At 37.1% G+C, this 19,109-nt stretch overlaps 1 protein-coding gene across 13 annotated transcripts in view; it reads right to left on the reverse strand.

The window, feature by feature from the left end:
• Positions 1-19,109, reverse strand: part of CSNK1G3 (casein kinase 1 gamma 3) — a 410,789-nt gene that overhangs the window by 60,910 nt on the left and 330,770 nt on the right. For all 13 annotated transcript variants that reach the window (XM_055549423.1, XM_055549468.1, XM_055549458.1 and 10 more), the window contains 2 exons: positions 14,467-14,507; positions 8,718-8,787 (listed from right to left, as the gene is read on the reverse strand). In XM_055549423.1, the coding sequence (XP_055405398.1) occupies positions 8,718-8,787; positions 14,467-14,507 (111 nt within the window). The remainder of the gene's footprint in view (positions 1-8,717; positions 8,788-14,466; positions 14,508-19,109) is intronic.

Raw genomic sequence — 19,109 nt, forward strand, 5'->3', positions numbered from 1 at the left:
AGACAGATCATATATTAGGTCACAAAGTCTCAGAATAAATTCAGAAAGGCTGATATCATATCAAGCATATTCTCCAACCACAATTCTATGAAACTAAATATCAACCACAAAGCACAAAATCATAGAAATTAATAAACAACATGCACCAAACAACCAATAGGTCAATGAAGAAATGAAAAAATACCTAGAAACAAGTGTAAGCAGAGTAACAACATACCAAAATCCATGGGATGCAGCAAAAGCAGTTCAAAGAAGAAAGTCCATAGCAATACAGGCCTACCTCAAGAAGCAAGAAAAATCCAAAATAAATAATATAACTTTACACCTAAAGGAAACAAAAAGAATAAATGAAGCTCAAAATTAGAAGGAAGGAAATAATAAAGATATGAGGGGAAATAAATGAAAGACATTTAAAAAACAATAGAAAAGATGAATGAAACAAGAGCTAGTTCTTTAAACAGATAAAATTGGCAAATCCTTGGCTAGACTAATCTTAAAAAAAAGAGGACTCAAACAAAATCAAACTGTAAGAGGAGAAATTACAAATGATACAACAGAAATACAAAAAATTATGAAACCACTATGAACAGTTACATATCAATAAATTAGACAACTTAGAAAAGAATGGAGAATTCCTAGAAACATACAAGCTCCCAAGACTGAATCATGAAGAAACAGAAAATCTGAATAGAATAACTACTAGTAAGGAGACTGAAAGAGTAATCAAAAAGCTCCCAGCAAACTCAAGTCTAGGATCAGATGGTTTTCATCAATAAATTATTCAAAACATTCAAAAAGATTTAATACCAACTCTTCTCAAATTCTTCCCAAAAATTGAAGAGGAAGAAAACCTTCCAAACACATCTCATGAAGACACCATTACTCTGATACCAAAACCAAACAATGACCCCCATTAAAAAAAATAAGAGACCAATATCCTTGATAAGGGCTCCCCAGGTGGCACAGTGGTAAAGAATCCACCTGCCAATGCAGGAGCCAAAGGAGACTTGGGTTTGATCCCTGGGTCAGGAAGACCCTCTGGAGTAAGAAACGGCAACCCACTCCAGTATTCTTGCCTGGCAAATTCAATGGACAGAGGAGCCTGACGAACTACAGTCCATGGGGTTACAAAGAGTTGGACACACTCAACGACTGAGCACACACATCCCTGATGAACAAAGCTGCAAAAATCCTCAACAAAATATTAGCAAACCAAATCTAGCAATACATTAAAAGAATCATCCATCATGATCAAGTGGGATTAATTTCAGGGATGCAAGAACATTTAACATCTGCAAGTCAATCAACATGATACATTATATTAACAAAATGAAGGATAAAAATCACATGATTATCTCAACAGACTCAGAAAAAGCATTTGACAAAATTCAATTTATGAATTTATGAATTTGAAAAATTCATTTATGATTTAAAAAATGGGCAGAGGATCTGAATAGGTATTTTTCTAAAGACACAGCAAAAGGCACATGAAAAGATGTTGAACATCACTAATTATGAGGGAAATGCAACCAAAACCACAATAAAAGATCACCTCACACCTGTCAGAATGGCTATTATCAACAAGAAAAAAAAATAACACATGCTGGAGAGGATGTGGATAAAGGGAACCCTTGTACACTGTTGGTGGGACTGAAAATTGGTGCAGTCATATGGGAAATGGCATTGAGATTCCTCAAAAAACTAAGAACAGAACTACCATCTGACCCAGCTATTTTCACTTCTAGGTATTATCCAAAGAACACAACACAATGTGAAAAGACACAAGAACCCCTAAATACTGCAGCATTATTTACAATGGCCAAGAAACAGAAATAACCTAAGTGTTCATGGATGCATGAATGGATAAAGAAGATGTGGTACATACACATGAAGACATACTACTCTACCACAAAAAAAGAATGAAATCCTGCCATTTGTGACAACATGGATGGACACTGAAAGTTTTATGCTAAGTGAAATAAGTTAAGCAAACAAGACAAATACCACAAAATGTTACTCATGTGTGGGATCTAAAAAAAAACAAAATGAATGAATACACAAAATAAATAAAAAACAAACTCAGATCTAATGAGTTTGTTAGAACTCATTAGAATCAAATTCTAACCTAATGTAGAAATTAGATTAGTGGTTATCAGAGGGAAAGGGAGTTGGGGGAATGAGTGAAATGGGTAAGGGGAGTCAGCTGTACAGTGATGGACAGTAAATAGAAATGTGGTGACAATCACTTTGTAGTGCGTACAGGCATACTTAGGACATATTCTGGATTCAGTTCCAGACCACTGCAATAACAGGAAAATCAAAATAAATTTAAACAGAATTTTTTGGTTTCCTGGTACATATAGAAGTTATATTTACTCTATACTGAAGTCTATTAAGTATGCTGTAGCATTTTGTCTAAAAACACAATGTACATCAGATCAGATCAGATCAGATCAGTCGCTCAGTTGTGTCCGACTCTTTGTGACCGCCAGGCCTCCCTGTCCATCACCAACTCCCAGAGTTCACTCAGACTCACGTCCATCGAGTCAGTGATGCCATCCAGCCATCTCATCCTCTGTCGTCCCCTTCTCCTCCTGCCCCCAATCCCTCCCAGCATCAGGGTCTTTTCCAATGAATCAACTCTTCGCATGAGGTGGCCAAAGTACTGGAGTTTCAGCTTTAGCATCATTCCTTCCAAAGAAATCCCGGGGCCGATCCCCTTCAGAATGGACTGGTTGAATCTCCTTGCAGTCCAAGGGACTCTCAAGAGTCTTCTCCAACACCACAGTTCAAAAGCATCAATTCTTCAGCTTAAAAACCCTTTATGGGTAAAAAATGCTAACCATCATCTGACCCTTCAGCAAGTTTTGACAGTAACATCAAAGATCACTGTACATAGTTCACCAGAACAAACATAATAATAATGGAAAACTCTAATGGTGGTGGTTTAGTCGGTCAGTCGGGTCCAACTCTTGAGACCCCCATTGACTGTAGCCTGCCAGGATCCTCCGTCCATGAGATTCTCCAGGAAAGAATACTGAGTGGGCTGCTATTTCCTTCTCCAGGGGATCTTCCCACAGAGGAATCGAACCCAGGTCTCCTGCATTACAGGCAGATTCTTCACCAACTGGGCTACAAGGGAACTCCCATTCAGAAAAGTCAGAAATACTGTGAAAATTGTCCAAATGTGACACAAAGACATGAAGTGAGCAGATGCTGTTAGAGAAAGGGCACCAAGGACTTGCTCTTTGTAGGGATGCCACAAACTTCCAATTTGTAATTAGAAAAAAAAAAAATACTGGTGAAGCGCAACAAAACAAGGAATGCCTGTACAGATGTCAAATTATAATGCTTCACACTTGAAACTTTTAATAACAACGACAACAACAACAAAAACGATTCAGGGATGACAAAGAAAAACTTGAATTGGAAAAAGATTTAGGCCACATTTATTTAATCCAAGTATAAACTGTAACTGAGTAAGTATATCTCAAACACTCTCCCTAATATTCAAAGTTATATAGCCTTACTTGTATTCTTATTAACCATGAGCTTCATTTTGGAGCTCCTTGGAATTAGGCAAAGTAGAACTGACCCTTGAAAAACACAGGAGTTAGGGGCACTGACCCCACTGCACAAAAACCCACATATAACTCATAGTCCACTCTCCATATACATGTTTTAGATCCTCTGTGTCTGTGGTTCCACATCCTCACATTCAACCAACCTTACATCATGTAGTATTGTAGTGAAAGTGTTAGTCATTCAGTCTTGTCTGACTCTTTGTGACCCCATGGGCTACAGCCTGTCAGGCTCCTCCGTCCATGGAGTTCTCCAGGCAGTAATACTGGAGTGGGTAGCCATTCCCTTCTCCAGGGGTCTTCCAGACCCAGGCATGTAACCTGGGTCTCTTGCATTGCAGGCAGATTCTTTACTGTCTGAGCCACCAGGGAAGCATTTTTGAAAAAAATCCATGTATAAGTGGACCCACACTGTTCAAGGGTCAACTGTGTAGTGTTCAGACTCTGTCATCATATAATTTTGCCTTCCTCTCCCTTCCCACCATACCTCCCATTCTAAGGCCCAGATTTACTCTGTCTTGCCATTTTGTTCTAAGGCTGCATTTCAAAGTTTTCTACCCTAGTTCTGCTATCCAAATCACCAGCTTTTCTTTTTTCCCAACCTTTAAGTCTCCCCTCTTCAAACATGTCTATTAAGCATAATTCAAAATTCATAACTATTCACATAGAATTTCTGAATTGAAAAGACGTATACGTAAGTGAATTCATATAAGCCAACTCATTGTTGGCAGCTGTACATGTACATTCAAGCAAGGTATACACATAATATATCTGGCTTTCTAAAATAATACTGAGAAAGAGATCAATAAAGGAACAAGTAAGAACTGCTTCCATTTTCTTCAAAACTTCCTTCCTTTAATGGTTTCAAAGAGTCTCAAAAATATTTATCTCTACCTTATCCAGATGGCTAAATTCCATAAAGAGCGTTACATTTCACTGAGTAAATTAAATATTTAGTCTCCAATATGAATAAAAATACCTCAGCTTTACCATTCAACATAATTTTACCTTAAAATGACTCAGCACAGATCTCTGGTGAAAAAAAAAAAAATGATCTAACTCTAAATAACTCTTTGAAATACATATTGCTTCATGAGCCAATGAATGCAAAAACTTCTTACATAACTACTAATATAATGGATAATGTATTTCAACACAAATTCTGTCATTGAAGTACAGGATCAGAGTTACATATCTTTTTAAAATCAAGAGTACAATGCAAGCACTGTAAAAACCAAACTAAAATTCCATTTCCCAGGTCATGGCTGGGCAGTTTTCTAACAATGAGCAAACAAATCAAACTGCTATGAATTAGGAAAAGCTGCAGCTAATAAACAAGGGATAGGGAGTACCCGAAACAAGCACCAAACAAAACAACACGACCACAGCAATATGAATATGACATGCAAGACCAGAAGGAGTGGCGAGGCACAGGAGGGCAAGAAAAGAGAGGCTCTGGGGAGATGGTTGAGAACAGAGAGTAATGAGGCTTTAACTTACTAGCTGTGTCTCTTGATCAAAGTTTTTTGGCTACTAAAAAGCATGAACATGATCCAACTCAATGGGCAAAAGCAAGCTTTTGTATTTTTGTATCCAGTGAACTTTCAACTATCAACTTAAGAGTCTACCCAATTTCAATTGTTCTAAATGCATTTTTGATACTACTACAAAAAGCCATTGATAGTGGGCTGACAAAAGTTACTCTGATAACTTCTAACATCACTAATTTTCAGTGATGCTTATTAGCATCCCCAACACTGGAGACAAGTATATTTTTTCCCAAGAAACGCTCAAGAATGGGTAAGAATACAAAATTCACACACGACGTGAAAGTACAATTGCATCATCTCTCTCCCAAAATACATTTACCACTTCATTTTATATTTCAGCATTTCACTTACGTGATAAAACACCATCAATTAAGTCACAAAATAACATATGGAGATCCTACACTCTTGATACTGCTTGGTACTTCAGTTCCTTATAGGTGGGCAATGGTTAAGCATGTTATTAAAAGAAACATTGTCATGATGTTTCTTTCCATTTTCAGGTCCACTATTGTTCATGTAGGAAGGATTAGAACAGAAGTAGTGGTAAAGAACCCATCTGCCAATGCAGGAGACATAAGAGACATGGGTTCGATCCCTGGGTCGGGAAGATCCCCTGGTGGAGGACATGGCAACCCACTCCAGTATTTTTGCCTGGAGAATCCCCATGGACAGAGGAGCCTGGAGGGCTACAGTCCACAGGGTTGCACAGAGTCAGACATGACAAGCAACTTAGAACGCGAGCACATCAATATTAACATTCTTATCAGGAAGTTTAAACTTTACAGATCTGATCAAGAAAAACTGAAATCTGATTAGAAAAACTAACTATAGAATTAGCACATAGGTTATGTTCTTTTCCAAGGAAATTTTTTGCTTTCAGGCATTCTTAACTTTTAGCACAAATGCTTATACTCCTAGCTCAGCAGTTCTCAACACATGGTCCCCAGCATCCAATCTTCCTTCTTCTGGTAACACCTCAGTTTCCCATGAGACAACCACCTCTCCCTATTCCCGGCCCCTGGATTTCAGGTAGTATCTGAGATGAGCACAAGATGCAAGTCTGGGCGATCAAATTCACCGTGATTAAATCACTAGATACAAAATAAGTATGATTCAGTCCTAGAACTTTTATTTTTTTGGTGCTATAACTTTTCTCCCCAAAGTTTAAACTTTTACCCAATTAACAACGCTGTGGTAATTTCAGGTAAACAGTGAAGGGACTCAGTCATATGCATATACGCATCCATTCTCTCCCAAACCCCCATCCATCCAGGTTGGCACATAACACCGAGCAGAGTTCCATGTGCTATATAGTAGGTCTTTGTTGGTTATCCATTTTAAATACAGCAGCATGCACATGACCTTCCTAAAATCCCTAACTATCCCTCCCTCCCCACTTCAGAAAACCCTTACAATTCAGTTCTAGAACTTTTGCTGAAGTTTTTAGTTAAGAGATACTTTTATAAATGCTAAGCTAGGCTGTTAGTAAGCTTCTCTGTCATTTCATAAGAAGGGCCAGAGAACAAAGCTTACACATTTGCTTACACACAGAGAGACACGCACAAACAGCATACAGACAAATTAAAGAATGTCTCTGGTGACAGTATTGCAATGTCTTATAAACAAGTCTTTTCCCTGAATTTACAGTACGTGGTCAATAAACTCCTTTTCTCCCCCACTTAGCTTCTTAGGGCTTTCTGTCACTCACTGCTGCTGCTAAGTCACTTCAGTCGTGTCCGACTCTGTGTGACCCCATAGACGGCAGCCCACCAGGCTCCCCCGTCCCTGCGATTCTCCAGGCAAGAACACTGGAGTGGGTTGCAATTTCCTTCTCCAATGCATGAAAGTGAAAAGTGAAAGTGAAGTCGCTCAGTCGTGTAGACTCCTAGCGACCCCATGGACTGCAGCCCACCAGGCTCCTCCATCCATGGGATTCTCCAGGCAAGAGTACTGGAGTGGGGTCACTTACTAGTCCTAACTAATATGTATAGTTTCACATATAATTAATTGTATCCCCTTATCATTTAAATCTCAATTGTCAGTGATAATTTCGATAAGTCCTGGAGGACTGTCTGTATCAGACTCAAACACGCACTATAGAAAAATTATAATGATAAAATCATTATTACAAAATGTCAACTTAGTGTCCCCACAATGATGACTCATTTGGAAAGCATGCTCTAAGGAAAAAGAAAAGAATGCAAAATTGATAATGTATTAAGAAATGTACAGCTCTACCAAGCAGAAGGTAAACATGAGCTTACAAAAAAACACATGAAAAAATTCCGTTCTATTGAACCTGGGAAAACAAAATACCCTTACTTGGTAAGACACTGTACATATAAATATCATTACAGTTAGTAGAACAGAAATGAAAAGTGGAGCTGAGAGAAACGTTAACATAAAGTAAATACAACGTAAAATAGGAAATTTTCTCATTAGTTTTTTTCCAATGGAACAAAATATCCATTCTCACTTAAGAGTTTATGTGAAACTATACTGGTATTAATTTCTTACAGCCACTGTAATTACTACACATTTGTGGCTTAAAACAACAGAAATTTACTTTCTCACAGCTCTGGAGGCCAAAAAATTTGAAATCAGTTTCAACAGGCTGAATCAAAGAGGTTCTACCGGACAATCCTACACCAGGATTTCAGGATTCCTCGGCTTATTGGCCATATCACTCCAATCTCGGCCTCCGTAGCCACTTGGCCTTCTCTTCCGTTACGTAAATCGTTCCTCTGACTCTCCTTTACTGTGCATTTGGGGCCACCCAGATAACCCATGTGCTGGGGTCCAGGGGGTCGCAAAGAGTCGGACACAACTGAACAGAAGTGAGATAACCCAAAATAATCTTCAATCTCAAGATCCTTAACTTATTCATACCTGCAAAGTCTTTGCTATAAGGTCACATTTATAGATTCTAGGGCCTGTGATATGGATATCTTTTAAGGGGCCATTTTTCAGCCTACTACTATGTCCTAAGTCATTTCAGTAACTATCAGTTCAGTTCACTTCAGTTCAGTCGCTTAGTCATGTCCGACTCTGCGACCCCATGAATCGCAGCACGCTAGGCCTCCCTGCCCATCACCAACTCCCGGAGTTCACTCAAACTCATGTCCATCGAGTCAGTGATGCCATCCAGCCATCTCATCCTCTGTCGTCCCCTTCTCCTCCCGCCCCCAATCCCTCCCAGCATCAGAGTCTTTTCCAGTGAGTCAACTCTTCGCATGAGGTGGCCAAAGTACTGGAGTTTCAGCTTTAGCATCATTCCTTCCAAAGAAATCCCAGTGCTGATCTCCTTCTATCACCAAAAAGGCTAAGAGTCTGGAAACTGTATGAAATTTATATTCCCCAATTAAATTTTTTCACAATATTCTCCATTTCTATTGGTACCAACACAAAAAGCTCCAAAAATGGCATATTTAAAATAAAAAGGAAGACTCTAGTAAGAAAATAACCTACTAAGCATAGCCTTAAGAAGTATTACTTTTAACTAAATTTAACATAGTATTCCTTGAAACTAGTTACTATCATGACAATTCATTTTATTACAAATTTCAAAATTAATATAAGACTTTACCTCCAGATCCTAACTGCTTGTAGAATCTGTATTCCAAATGTAGCTGTGGTGCTCTGGATTTCATGGGCTCCTATTTTAAAAAAAAAAGCAACAATAAAAAATATAAGTTATTAAAGTGTCACTAGGCCCCAGTTATTACGAATGTTACAAATCTTAATGTCAGCTCTTATATAGTGTAACACTCTATTAGGTATCCTTGTCTCCCTAAGGTTAAATCCAGATAATAATCAACTTTAACTACAATGTAAAATAAATTAATGCCATAAACATATACAAGGTTAAGTGGCTATTAGACAAGCATTAGGAAATCTATGTTTGACTCTTTGACCCTGAAGAAAAGCATACTGCTAACATTCTTGACTAAGGCAATGATGGCCCTGATTCTACTTCTCCTGTTCCCAGGAATTACTGTGCCCTGTACACTATATATTTCTGATGGAAAGGTTCTGGGTTAAAGTGACATTACAGAAAAGTAAAAAAGAACAACAATGGAGATGGGAGAATTTTGACAGTAGCAACAATACATTTTTTAAAATTTTAGGTAGAGTACAGCTTACAGTAAAACACACAATTTCTAAATATTAGGCTCATAAGAGGAACTAAAAAGCCTCTTGATGAAAGTGAAAGTGGAGACTGAAAAAGTTGGCTTCAAGCTCAACATTCAGAAAACGAAGATCATGGCATCCAGTTCCATCACTTCATGGGAAATAGATGGGGAAACAGTGGAAACAGTGTCAGACTTTATTTTTCTGGGCTCCAAAATCACTGCAGATGGTGACTGCAGCCATGAAATTAAGACGCTTACTCCTTGGAAGGAAAGTTATGACCAACCTACATAGCATATTCAAAAGCAGAGACATTACTTTGCCAACAAAGGTCCGTCTAGTCAAGGCTATGGTTTTTCCTGTGATCATGTATGGATGTAAGAGTTGGACTGTGAAGAAGGCTGAGCACCGAAGAATTGATGCTTTTGAACTGTGGTGTTGGAGAAGACTCTTCAGAGTCCCTTGGACTGCAAGGAGATCCAACCAGTCCATTCTGAAGGAGATCAGCCCTGGGATTTCTTTGAAGGAATGATGCTAAGCTGAAACCCCAGTACTTTGGCCACCTCATGTGCAGAGTTGACTCATTGGAAAAGACTCTGATGCTGGGAGGGATTGGGGGCAGGAGGAGAAGGGGACGACAGAGGATGAGATGGCTGGATGGCATCACTGACTCGATGGATGTGAGTCTGAGTGAACTCCGGGAGTTGGTGATGGACAGGGAGGCCTGGCGTGCCGCGATTCATGGGGTCGCAAAGAGTCGGACATGACTGAGCAACTGAACTGAACTGAACTGAGTTTTGTAAACTGCAACCACTAGCTCAAAAAGCCTTTAGCGCTTTTCTATCACCCTTCTCTCAGACTTCTATCATCTTTTGATTTGTTTTGTCTTTTGTTGGATTTCATGCAAATGAGATTGTACGATATATGTTTTATATGTATGTGTCTGACTTTTCATTCAACATGTTTTTGAGATTTATACCTACATAGACAAACACACACACACTCACAGAACATAAACAGAAGCAAAGTAGATTTAAGATATAAATGTGTAGGAAACAAAACTATAACAGAGTAATAACACAGGAAAACTGAACAAGATCCAACAGGAAAGTATATAACAAGCTAACAAAATTTAAACAAAACCAACAAAACTTCAAGAAGTACAAAAAAACAAAAATAACCAAAATTTAAAACCAATCTGTCAACACACTAACACAACAGCAAAAAGAATTTGGAAACTGGGGGACAGAAAAATATCTAAAGAATGAGAAAATTTTGTAGAATGCATCTACATAAATTATACAAAATGCATTATGCAGGAAGAAAAACAGAAAACACAGAAAAAAGATTAAAGAGCTGGACAATACAATGAGGACTAATATGCATTTGATAAGGAAAAGAGATAGAAAAGTGAGCAGAGGCAACAAGTGAAGAAATAAATGCGAGAACTGATGAAAGATAACAAACCAGAGAGTCAAGAGAATGTGAATCCCAAACAGAGTAACTAAAAAGAAATTTATACTTGGACATATCATAATGAAAGAACCAACGACAAAGACTTCAAATAAGGAAGCTGTAAAATCCCAGTGGAACAGTTATAATCATAAAGATTACTATAAGATAAAACAATCAACTTGGTTCTTGAGAGGCAGGATGGCAGGGTAAAGGCAGAGGCACTGAAATTAAATTGTGCTGGGTGTGAATCATAAATTCACTACTTGCTAGACTTAATCTTTTTGTACTTTTCAGTTCCCTTGTTTACAAAAGACACATAAAATATTTTCTCATTTTATTTCTATACAGATATATATGACTTATAACAGCCCCTTCCATACAGTGGAATTCCTTAGTTAACTATATTTAAGTATATAACCATAAGATATAATAAAAAGATACCCCAAGTAGACAATCACAAGTAAAATACATAATTCCTAGGTAAAAACAGAAACCCAGATCTATCTACTCTCTAATTTAGCAGAGTCACTTCAGCTTGATTCCAATACTTTACTAGCACTAAAATTTTATTGTGCCACCATACAAGAAAAGTCACCTCACCATAGGATGAATTTTTCATTATTCATGAATGACAGGTTATTATGTAACTATAAACAAGATACATAATAACCTGTCATTTGTTGTATGGCAGGAGGCAGGAGGAGAAGGGGGTGATAGAGGATGAATGGTTGGATGGCATCACCAACTCAGTGGACACGAGTTTGAGCAAGCTTCGGGAGTTGGTGATGGACAGGGAAGCCTGGCGTGCTACCGTCCATGGAGTCACAAAGAGTCATGATTGAGCGACTGAACTGAACTGAACAAACAAGATATGAGAGCGGTGGCTGAGATCAAGTTAACAAATTAACCTGAAGCAAACTATCAATAGGAACTAGGGTAACATTAAATAAGTGTGTAAACCTTTATATGGGATATGTAACAAAACTGAAATTAGTCACTCAAGTTTGCTCTCTGAATGAACACCACTGTCATCAAATAATGACTTTGTACCAAGGTACAAAAATAAGATAGTACTGAAGGTATACAGATACAACATTTTTCAAGTGGTTACTTTTAAGGCAGGTACTGAACAAAATTATGAGGTTTTCTATAAACAGAGACAATAGATACAGACAGACAAACATATAAGATAGAAAAAATACATAAGGACATTTTATATATATGTATATACATATAACACACATATAAATACATACATACACACATATGCAAATATTTAGGAAACTAAGTACCAACCATGGCTTAACAGTTTATATGAAAAATTTTCTATCTTGCCAATACACCTTTGGATGAATCTGAGGCAAGTATAACTCTATACCATACTTCAACCTCAAAATGCCACATATAGATATAAAAATACTCCCAGTTCTCCCAAAGAATATTGAATAACAACATTATTATATGTAGTTCTGATCACTGTGCTTTAATAAGGGACAAATCAAGGCAGAAAAATAATGTCAAAAAACAAAAGAAGAAAAAAAAAAATTAGGGGACTTCCCCATTGGCTCAGTGGTAAAGAATCCACCTGCCAATGCAGGGGACGTGGGTTCGATCCCTTGTCTGGGAAGATCCCACATACTGTGGAGCAACGAAGCCCACGCACCACAACAAAAAGGCTGTGCGCTGGAGCCTGGGAACCACAACTCCTGAGCCCACACCCCACAGCTACTTAAGCCTGCTCGTCTAGAGCTCATGCTCTGCAACAAGAGAAGCTACCACAACAAGAAGCCCACGCACCACAACAAAGAGCAGCCCCTGCTCACAGCAACTAGAGAATGCCTTCGCATAGCAACAAAGACTCAGTTTAGCCAAAAGTAAATTAATAACTAAATTTAGGTTCCAGAATAAAAAAAAAAACTTGACATTTTAAAAAAATACGGGAACAGTGATACAGCATGAAAGTAAACTAAAACAAGTGACTTGTATGTGTATACACAGCAAGGCTAACAGATGACATAGGACATGTTTAGTAAGATAGCAAAGATGTCAACAGGGTACACAAGTTTCAAATCTGAAAATAACTGGAGCTAAGGGTCACCAGTTAATGACTGAAATTGACAAGTAAAGGTGAGCCTAGCGTGGGTCATATTTTGACATAAAGATTTATTTGCCCTAACCTATCAGTTAAGTATTATTCACATGCTCCCGTGAGTGGAACTACTCATTACAAGCCATCAATAACAAAGAATATAGGAACTGCCATCCTAGTGTGCCACGTCCACTCCCAACACCATTCAATGTCTGTATCTCAGACCACTGGCCTAGATCATGGGAAAAGAAAAGTCAGCGGTGCCCGTTCCTTGCATCCTGGCCTCCCTATTGTGATTCACACAAACTAACTCCCATTGTCCTGACTACACACTCATGAGGGAACCTTGCAAATTTCTTTTTGTAATTTTAACTTAATATTCTATGTAGATAAGCCTACAGAAAGAAAACATGATTTATACTGTTATGGGCATTCTGGACCCATAATAGTAAAATACCTTCACTGTAAGTTAGAAATTAACTCTTTTGAAATACTTACACCTGAGAACTTGACTAAGTGAATTGATGGATACTGTGAATCTAGTTCTGATTAACAGTGACAATTTTAATGAGACAACCTAACCAGATTTTCTGTCATAAAAATCAAGGACCAGAACTTAAACCTAGGTGAACTCATGCCAGGTAAATGCCAGTCCCAACTCACATGTCAGTGAGCCCATCTCAGTAGCACCACAACCCCTACTGTGCATTTTTATTTTCCAGTAAAAATAGACAGCCATTTGTTTCAGTGAAACTTGGTTTACACTCACAAAGATACTTCAACTGTGCTTTTTAACTTAAAGCACAGTTTTCTATCTTATCCCCAAAGTTTTGTTTTTCAATTTCTCCAACTTGCCTCTTGCTTGAATAGGCTCTTCTGTAGTCACATTACCCTAATAACAGAGGTTATATTGGCAGAAACAAGATCAAGACTGGCAGGCATGCTGGGGAAACCAAACAAGCCATGCTCAACCTCAGGGAAACCTGGCTGGCAAACCAAATAGTAAAGCTGCACCAGAACAAAGTTATATGTCATAAAAATTCCCAGATCCCAACTATACCAAAAAAAAAAAAGCTGCCTTACAGATGTCATACCAAGCTTCTTTAGGACTTCAAATCAGTCCCTTGGGAGTTTGCTTTCCTGGCTAACCTCCACCCATATCAAGAATTTCTGAATCCCTGACGGTCAAGCAAGACCCAGTTTTACCAAACATAAAACACAAACAGAAAAGATTTTGGAAGCTACCTGGAAATACATTTCCAAGTAATGTAATCCTAAACACTAAAGACACTTTTGTCCAAATGCTTGAATCAGGAAGAAAAACCTTGCATTCTAACTTCTAGCATATTAAAAAGGCCAGTACATCAGCTTCCTCAAATTTGAAGTAGTACCAAATTTTAAGAATTCAATTCTATAATGCTGCCACAGTAAAAGAATTAAGTTATTATAACACAGAAAGACAGAGATATCTTATACATTACCATACACTTGAGGGCACGATGATGCTAGAAGCTTAATAACAAAAGATCAGTTATGCCTCATACTTTCCAAATAAACACTCAAGTTACAAATGATATGGAAAAAACTAGTGAAAATGCAACTTAATCATTAAAGAAATAACAAGAAAATGATTGAAGAAAAATAAGAAACATGAACTTACCAATTTAATGGCCACATATTCATTTGTATACAAATTTTTCCCTTGAAAAAGAAAGAAAAATGTCAGATTCTACCAAAAGTGAATTTTTAAAGATATATTATGTAAAACTGCTCTGGGGGGATAGGAGAAGCACAGAATACATTTAAATAAATTATAGATTTTTGCTTCCAACTATTTAGCAGAAACCTCAATAACAGGGATATATTTAAATTTATGATCAACTCAGTAACATTTAGTATTTCATCTGGACTCAGAGAAAAAAGTAAGACTAACTAAGAAATACTTTAGCCTATTAAAAAAAAAATAGAAAAACTCTTATTTTGTTAGAACACTGTGTACCACTTAGGAAGTAATCAACAGGCAAACACACTAAGTTTCAAAACCAGAACAGTATATTGAAACAAGACTACACAATTCCTTTTTCAATCACCACCTCATTTTAAATCCTTGTTACTATCAGATGTGATCTTAATAGGGCTCTTACATAATCTAGTAAATATACAGAAAAATCCAGAATACATTTAAAATAAAACAAAATTTTAGAAATACTATTCAATAACTGGCTTTGACAAACTAGTTATTTACTTTGAGGGGAAGAAGTGTTATTAGCAACTTACCTTAAAACCAAATTAAATTCCAGTTATTTTAAGAGTTAGATATAAGCCAAAAACAAGAAAAAATATTTATCAGGCCAGTATACAGAAGCCTTTTGAGCATTAAAAAAAAAAAAATGGAAAAAGATTAAGAGATCAGAAGATTTTATACAGATTTGATAGCTTAAAACACTTTAAACTTTTTTAAGTTTAAACCTACACAAAGAACAGATAGAAGACAAATCAGAATAAAGATTTAACATAATTAATATGTAAAGAATCCAAGTAAATTACACTAATCATTTGCACCAGCAAGTTGAAAATAATCTAGAAAATTCCACAGGGTCAGTATCTGCAGTTCAAGTAAAACACTATGGAGAATTAATTAAGTATGTAACGATAATGTGATACACAAATTCATGTGCTTCTTTACAAGTATAGCTAAAAAGATAAAAAAATATAACAATATTTGATTTCTGAATTTCTGAAGAAAGACAGAACAACGACAGTTGTTGTGTTTAACTATGATAGTAAATGGACCTGGTTACACTGAGTACTGAATAAAATACGTAATCATAAACTTTCACACATGCAAATTTTTCCAACATAATACTCCTAACTTCATTTTATTCAATGAATGGCAGGAAAACTTCTAGACAAAATTTCAGTCTTGGATATGTTGCCACAGTGAGCAGTATTTTCACCATAAGACTCTTTGCCACAAGCAATTTCACAGTCCAGCTAACGGCCCATAAGGCAATTTTGCCATAAAAAACAAGGAAAATAAAATTTTAAATAAACATTAAATAGGACACAAAGACATATGAAAAACTAATAAAAAAATATTTTAAAGACTTTATTGTGAAAAATGAAAATATAAAAAACATTTAAAATTTGTGAAGATTCATGATAATAATGGTATATCTGAGAAAAGGTGATACTTCCTTTGGCAAAGTCAAACATTAAGGATTCAGGATCTCATACTGGACCTAAATTCTCTATGATATAAGAAAAATTTTGCACTAAGTCTCTCCAGATTTCCCTGGAAATAAAATGAATAATCGAGGGGCACTCCTATTGATTATCAATACATGTAACCTACATAAAGTGAGGTCGTTCAGTTGTCTCCGACTCTTTGCAACCCCATGGACTGTAGCCTCCCAGGCTCCTCCATCTATGGGATTTTCCAGGCAAGAGCACTGGAGTGGGTTGCCATGTCCTCCTCCAGGTGCGACCTATACAACTGGTAATAAATCACTGCACTGCATTTAAATGTTCCAACACATGACCACTCCTTGTATTTCACCAAATTCACTAAGCTAGATGCTGTACCAAATACAAAAACTCTGTCTCCATCATGTTCTCCACTATCAAACAGCAAAAATTTTGACCATTTTCAAGAAACTTACACTCATCAGGAATCATGTAACCATGTCTTTTGTGAGAGACATGAAGAGCTTGATTCTTCTTTAACCTCCAATTTCTAATTGCATGATAAACCTGGTAAAGATGTCATTAGAGAACAAGCAATTGTATCTAAATTAGCCAAAGTTGTTGTTTTTCAGTCACTAAGTCGTGTCCAACTTTTACAACCCCATGGACTGCTGCACATCAGGTTTCCATGTCCTTCACTATCTCCCAGAGTTTGCTGAAATTCATGTCCATTGAGTCAGTGACGCTATCTAACCATCTCATCCTCAGCCGCCCTTTTCTCCTCTTGCCCTCAATCTTTACCAGCATCAGGGTCTTTTCCAATGAGTCAGCTCTTCACATCAGGTGGCCAAAGTATTGGAGTTTTGGTTTCAACATCAGTCCTTCCAAGGAATATTCAGGGTTGATTTCCTTTAGGATTGACTAGTATGATCTCCTTGCTGTCCAAGGGACTCTCAAGAGTCTTCTCCAGCACCACAGTTCAAAAGCATCAATTCTTCAGCACTCAGCCTTCTTTATGGTCCAACTCTCATTTCCATGCTTTGATCATATGGACTTTTGTTGGCAAAGTGATATCTCTGCTTTTAAATACACGGTCTAGGTTTCTCACAGCTTTCCTTCCAAGGAGCAAGCATCTTTTAATTTAATGGCTGCAGCACTGTCCACAGCGATTTTGGAGCTCAAGAAAAGAAAACCTGTCACTGCTTCTACTTTTTTCCTTCTATTTACCATGAAGTGATGGGACTGTAAAAATAACTAAATCACTTTGCTGTACACCTGAAACTAACACAACATTGTAAATAAACTATAATCCAATATAAAATGAAAAAAAAATGAAAGCACTGCATCCGTGGAGAAATGAAACCAAACTGTCAACCATTCAAGATCAAAACTGTCAACCAGGTTTGTTTTTTTTTTAATCTTCTAGAGCACTGAAACCAAATTGTCAACCAGTTATCTTACCCTATAGGGCCAAACTGCCTTACGGTCAATGAGCTGCATGACCAAACAGCAAGACTACGTGTGACAAAGAATGTCATGGCAAAAATAGTTACAACGACTGCCAACTGTACAGTAGTGTTTGTTCATATAAATATTACAAAGCTGTTCTGAGTTTTGTTGTTGTTTTATAAAAATGAGTGGGGGGAAAAATGTTCATTCTAATGCTAAGTAGCATAAGTCTCATAAACCTATTACACTGATCACAAAGACAGAGATTAATAGGAGTACCTAAGTGGTGTAGGCCAAGCTGTAGTCAAAGTACTCACTGAGCCCATAAACTAAAAATCATTTTAGAAAACATACCATTTTTTAGCCAATTAGTACAGCATTTAGATGTGACCATACATATTTTAAGAATACATGATGTATAAAATTGGCTTAGTAAATACTTTAATGATACAATGAAAAATTTAAATCTTGAGGAATATTTAAATCCTGAATGTCTAACAAAAGAAAAATTTTTAACTTAAAAATGGAATTTATATTTCATCAAGACATTATCATCTTCTCAGAACTATTTTGTATTGTATATGATATTTATTCATAACCACATAGGGAAAAAATATTTATAGGACAAAAAGTTAGTTTAAACACAGATTCCATACAATGAAAATAAAATACTTCTAAAAATATTGTTGTTTGCATTTACATGGTCAAATGTTTACTTTTAAGTCACAGAAGAAAGAACTAAATCCTAAAAGCATTTTCTTTTTTTGAATATTAGTGATTTCACTAAACTTTGAAGGTTATAAAAATGAGCCATGATTGAATATTACTAATGCATTTTTGTCACTTTGCATAGTTCAGTTCAGTTCACTCAGTCGGGTCCAACCCTTTGCTACCCCATGGACTGCAGTACACCAGGCTTCCCTGTCCCTCACCAACTCCTGGAGTTTACTCAAATTCATGTCCATTGAGTCAGTGATGCCATCCAACCATCTCATCCTCTGTTGTCCCCTCCCCCTTCCGCCTTCAATCTTTCCCAGCATCAGAGTCTTTTCAAATGAGTCAGTTCTTCGCATCCGATGGCCAAAGTATTGGAGTTTCAGCTTCAGCATCAGTCCTTCCAATGCATTATGGACTGATTTCCTTTAGGATGGACTGGTTGGATCTCCCTGCAGTCCAAGGGACTCTCAAGAGTCTTCTCCAACACCACAGTTCAAAAGCATCAATTCTTCAGCACTCAGCTTTCTTTATAGTCCAACTCTCACATCCATGCATTTCTGAAAAAACCATAGGTTTGACTAGATGGACCTCTGTTGGCAAAGTAATGTCTCTGCTTTTGAATATCCTGTCTAGGTTGGTCATAACTTTTCTTCCAAGGAGCAAGCATCTTTTAATTTCATGGCTGCAATCACCATCTACAGTGATTCTGGAGCCCCAAAAAATGCAGTCTGTCACTGTTTCCATTGTTTCCCCATCTATTTGCCATGAAGTGATGGGACCAGATGCCATGATCTTAGTTTTCTGCATGTTGAGTTTTAAGCCAACTTTTTCACTCTCCTCTTTCACTTTCACCAAGAAGCTCTTTAGTTCTTCTTTGCTTTCTGCCATAAGGGTGGTGTCATCCACATATCTGAGGTTACTGATATTTCTCCCAGCAATCTTGATTCCAGC

Source organism: Bubalus kerabau, chromosome 1 (assembly GCF_029407905.1).
Source record: "Bubalus kerabau isolate K-KA32 ecotype Philippines breed swamp buffalo chromosome 1, PCC_UOA_SB_1v2, whole genome shotgun sequence".
Lineage (NCBI taxonomy): Eukaryota > Metazoa > Chordata > Mammalia > Artiodactyla > Bovidae > Bubalus > Bubalus kerabau.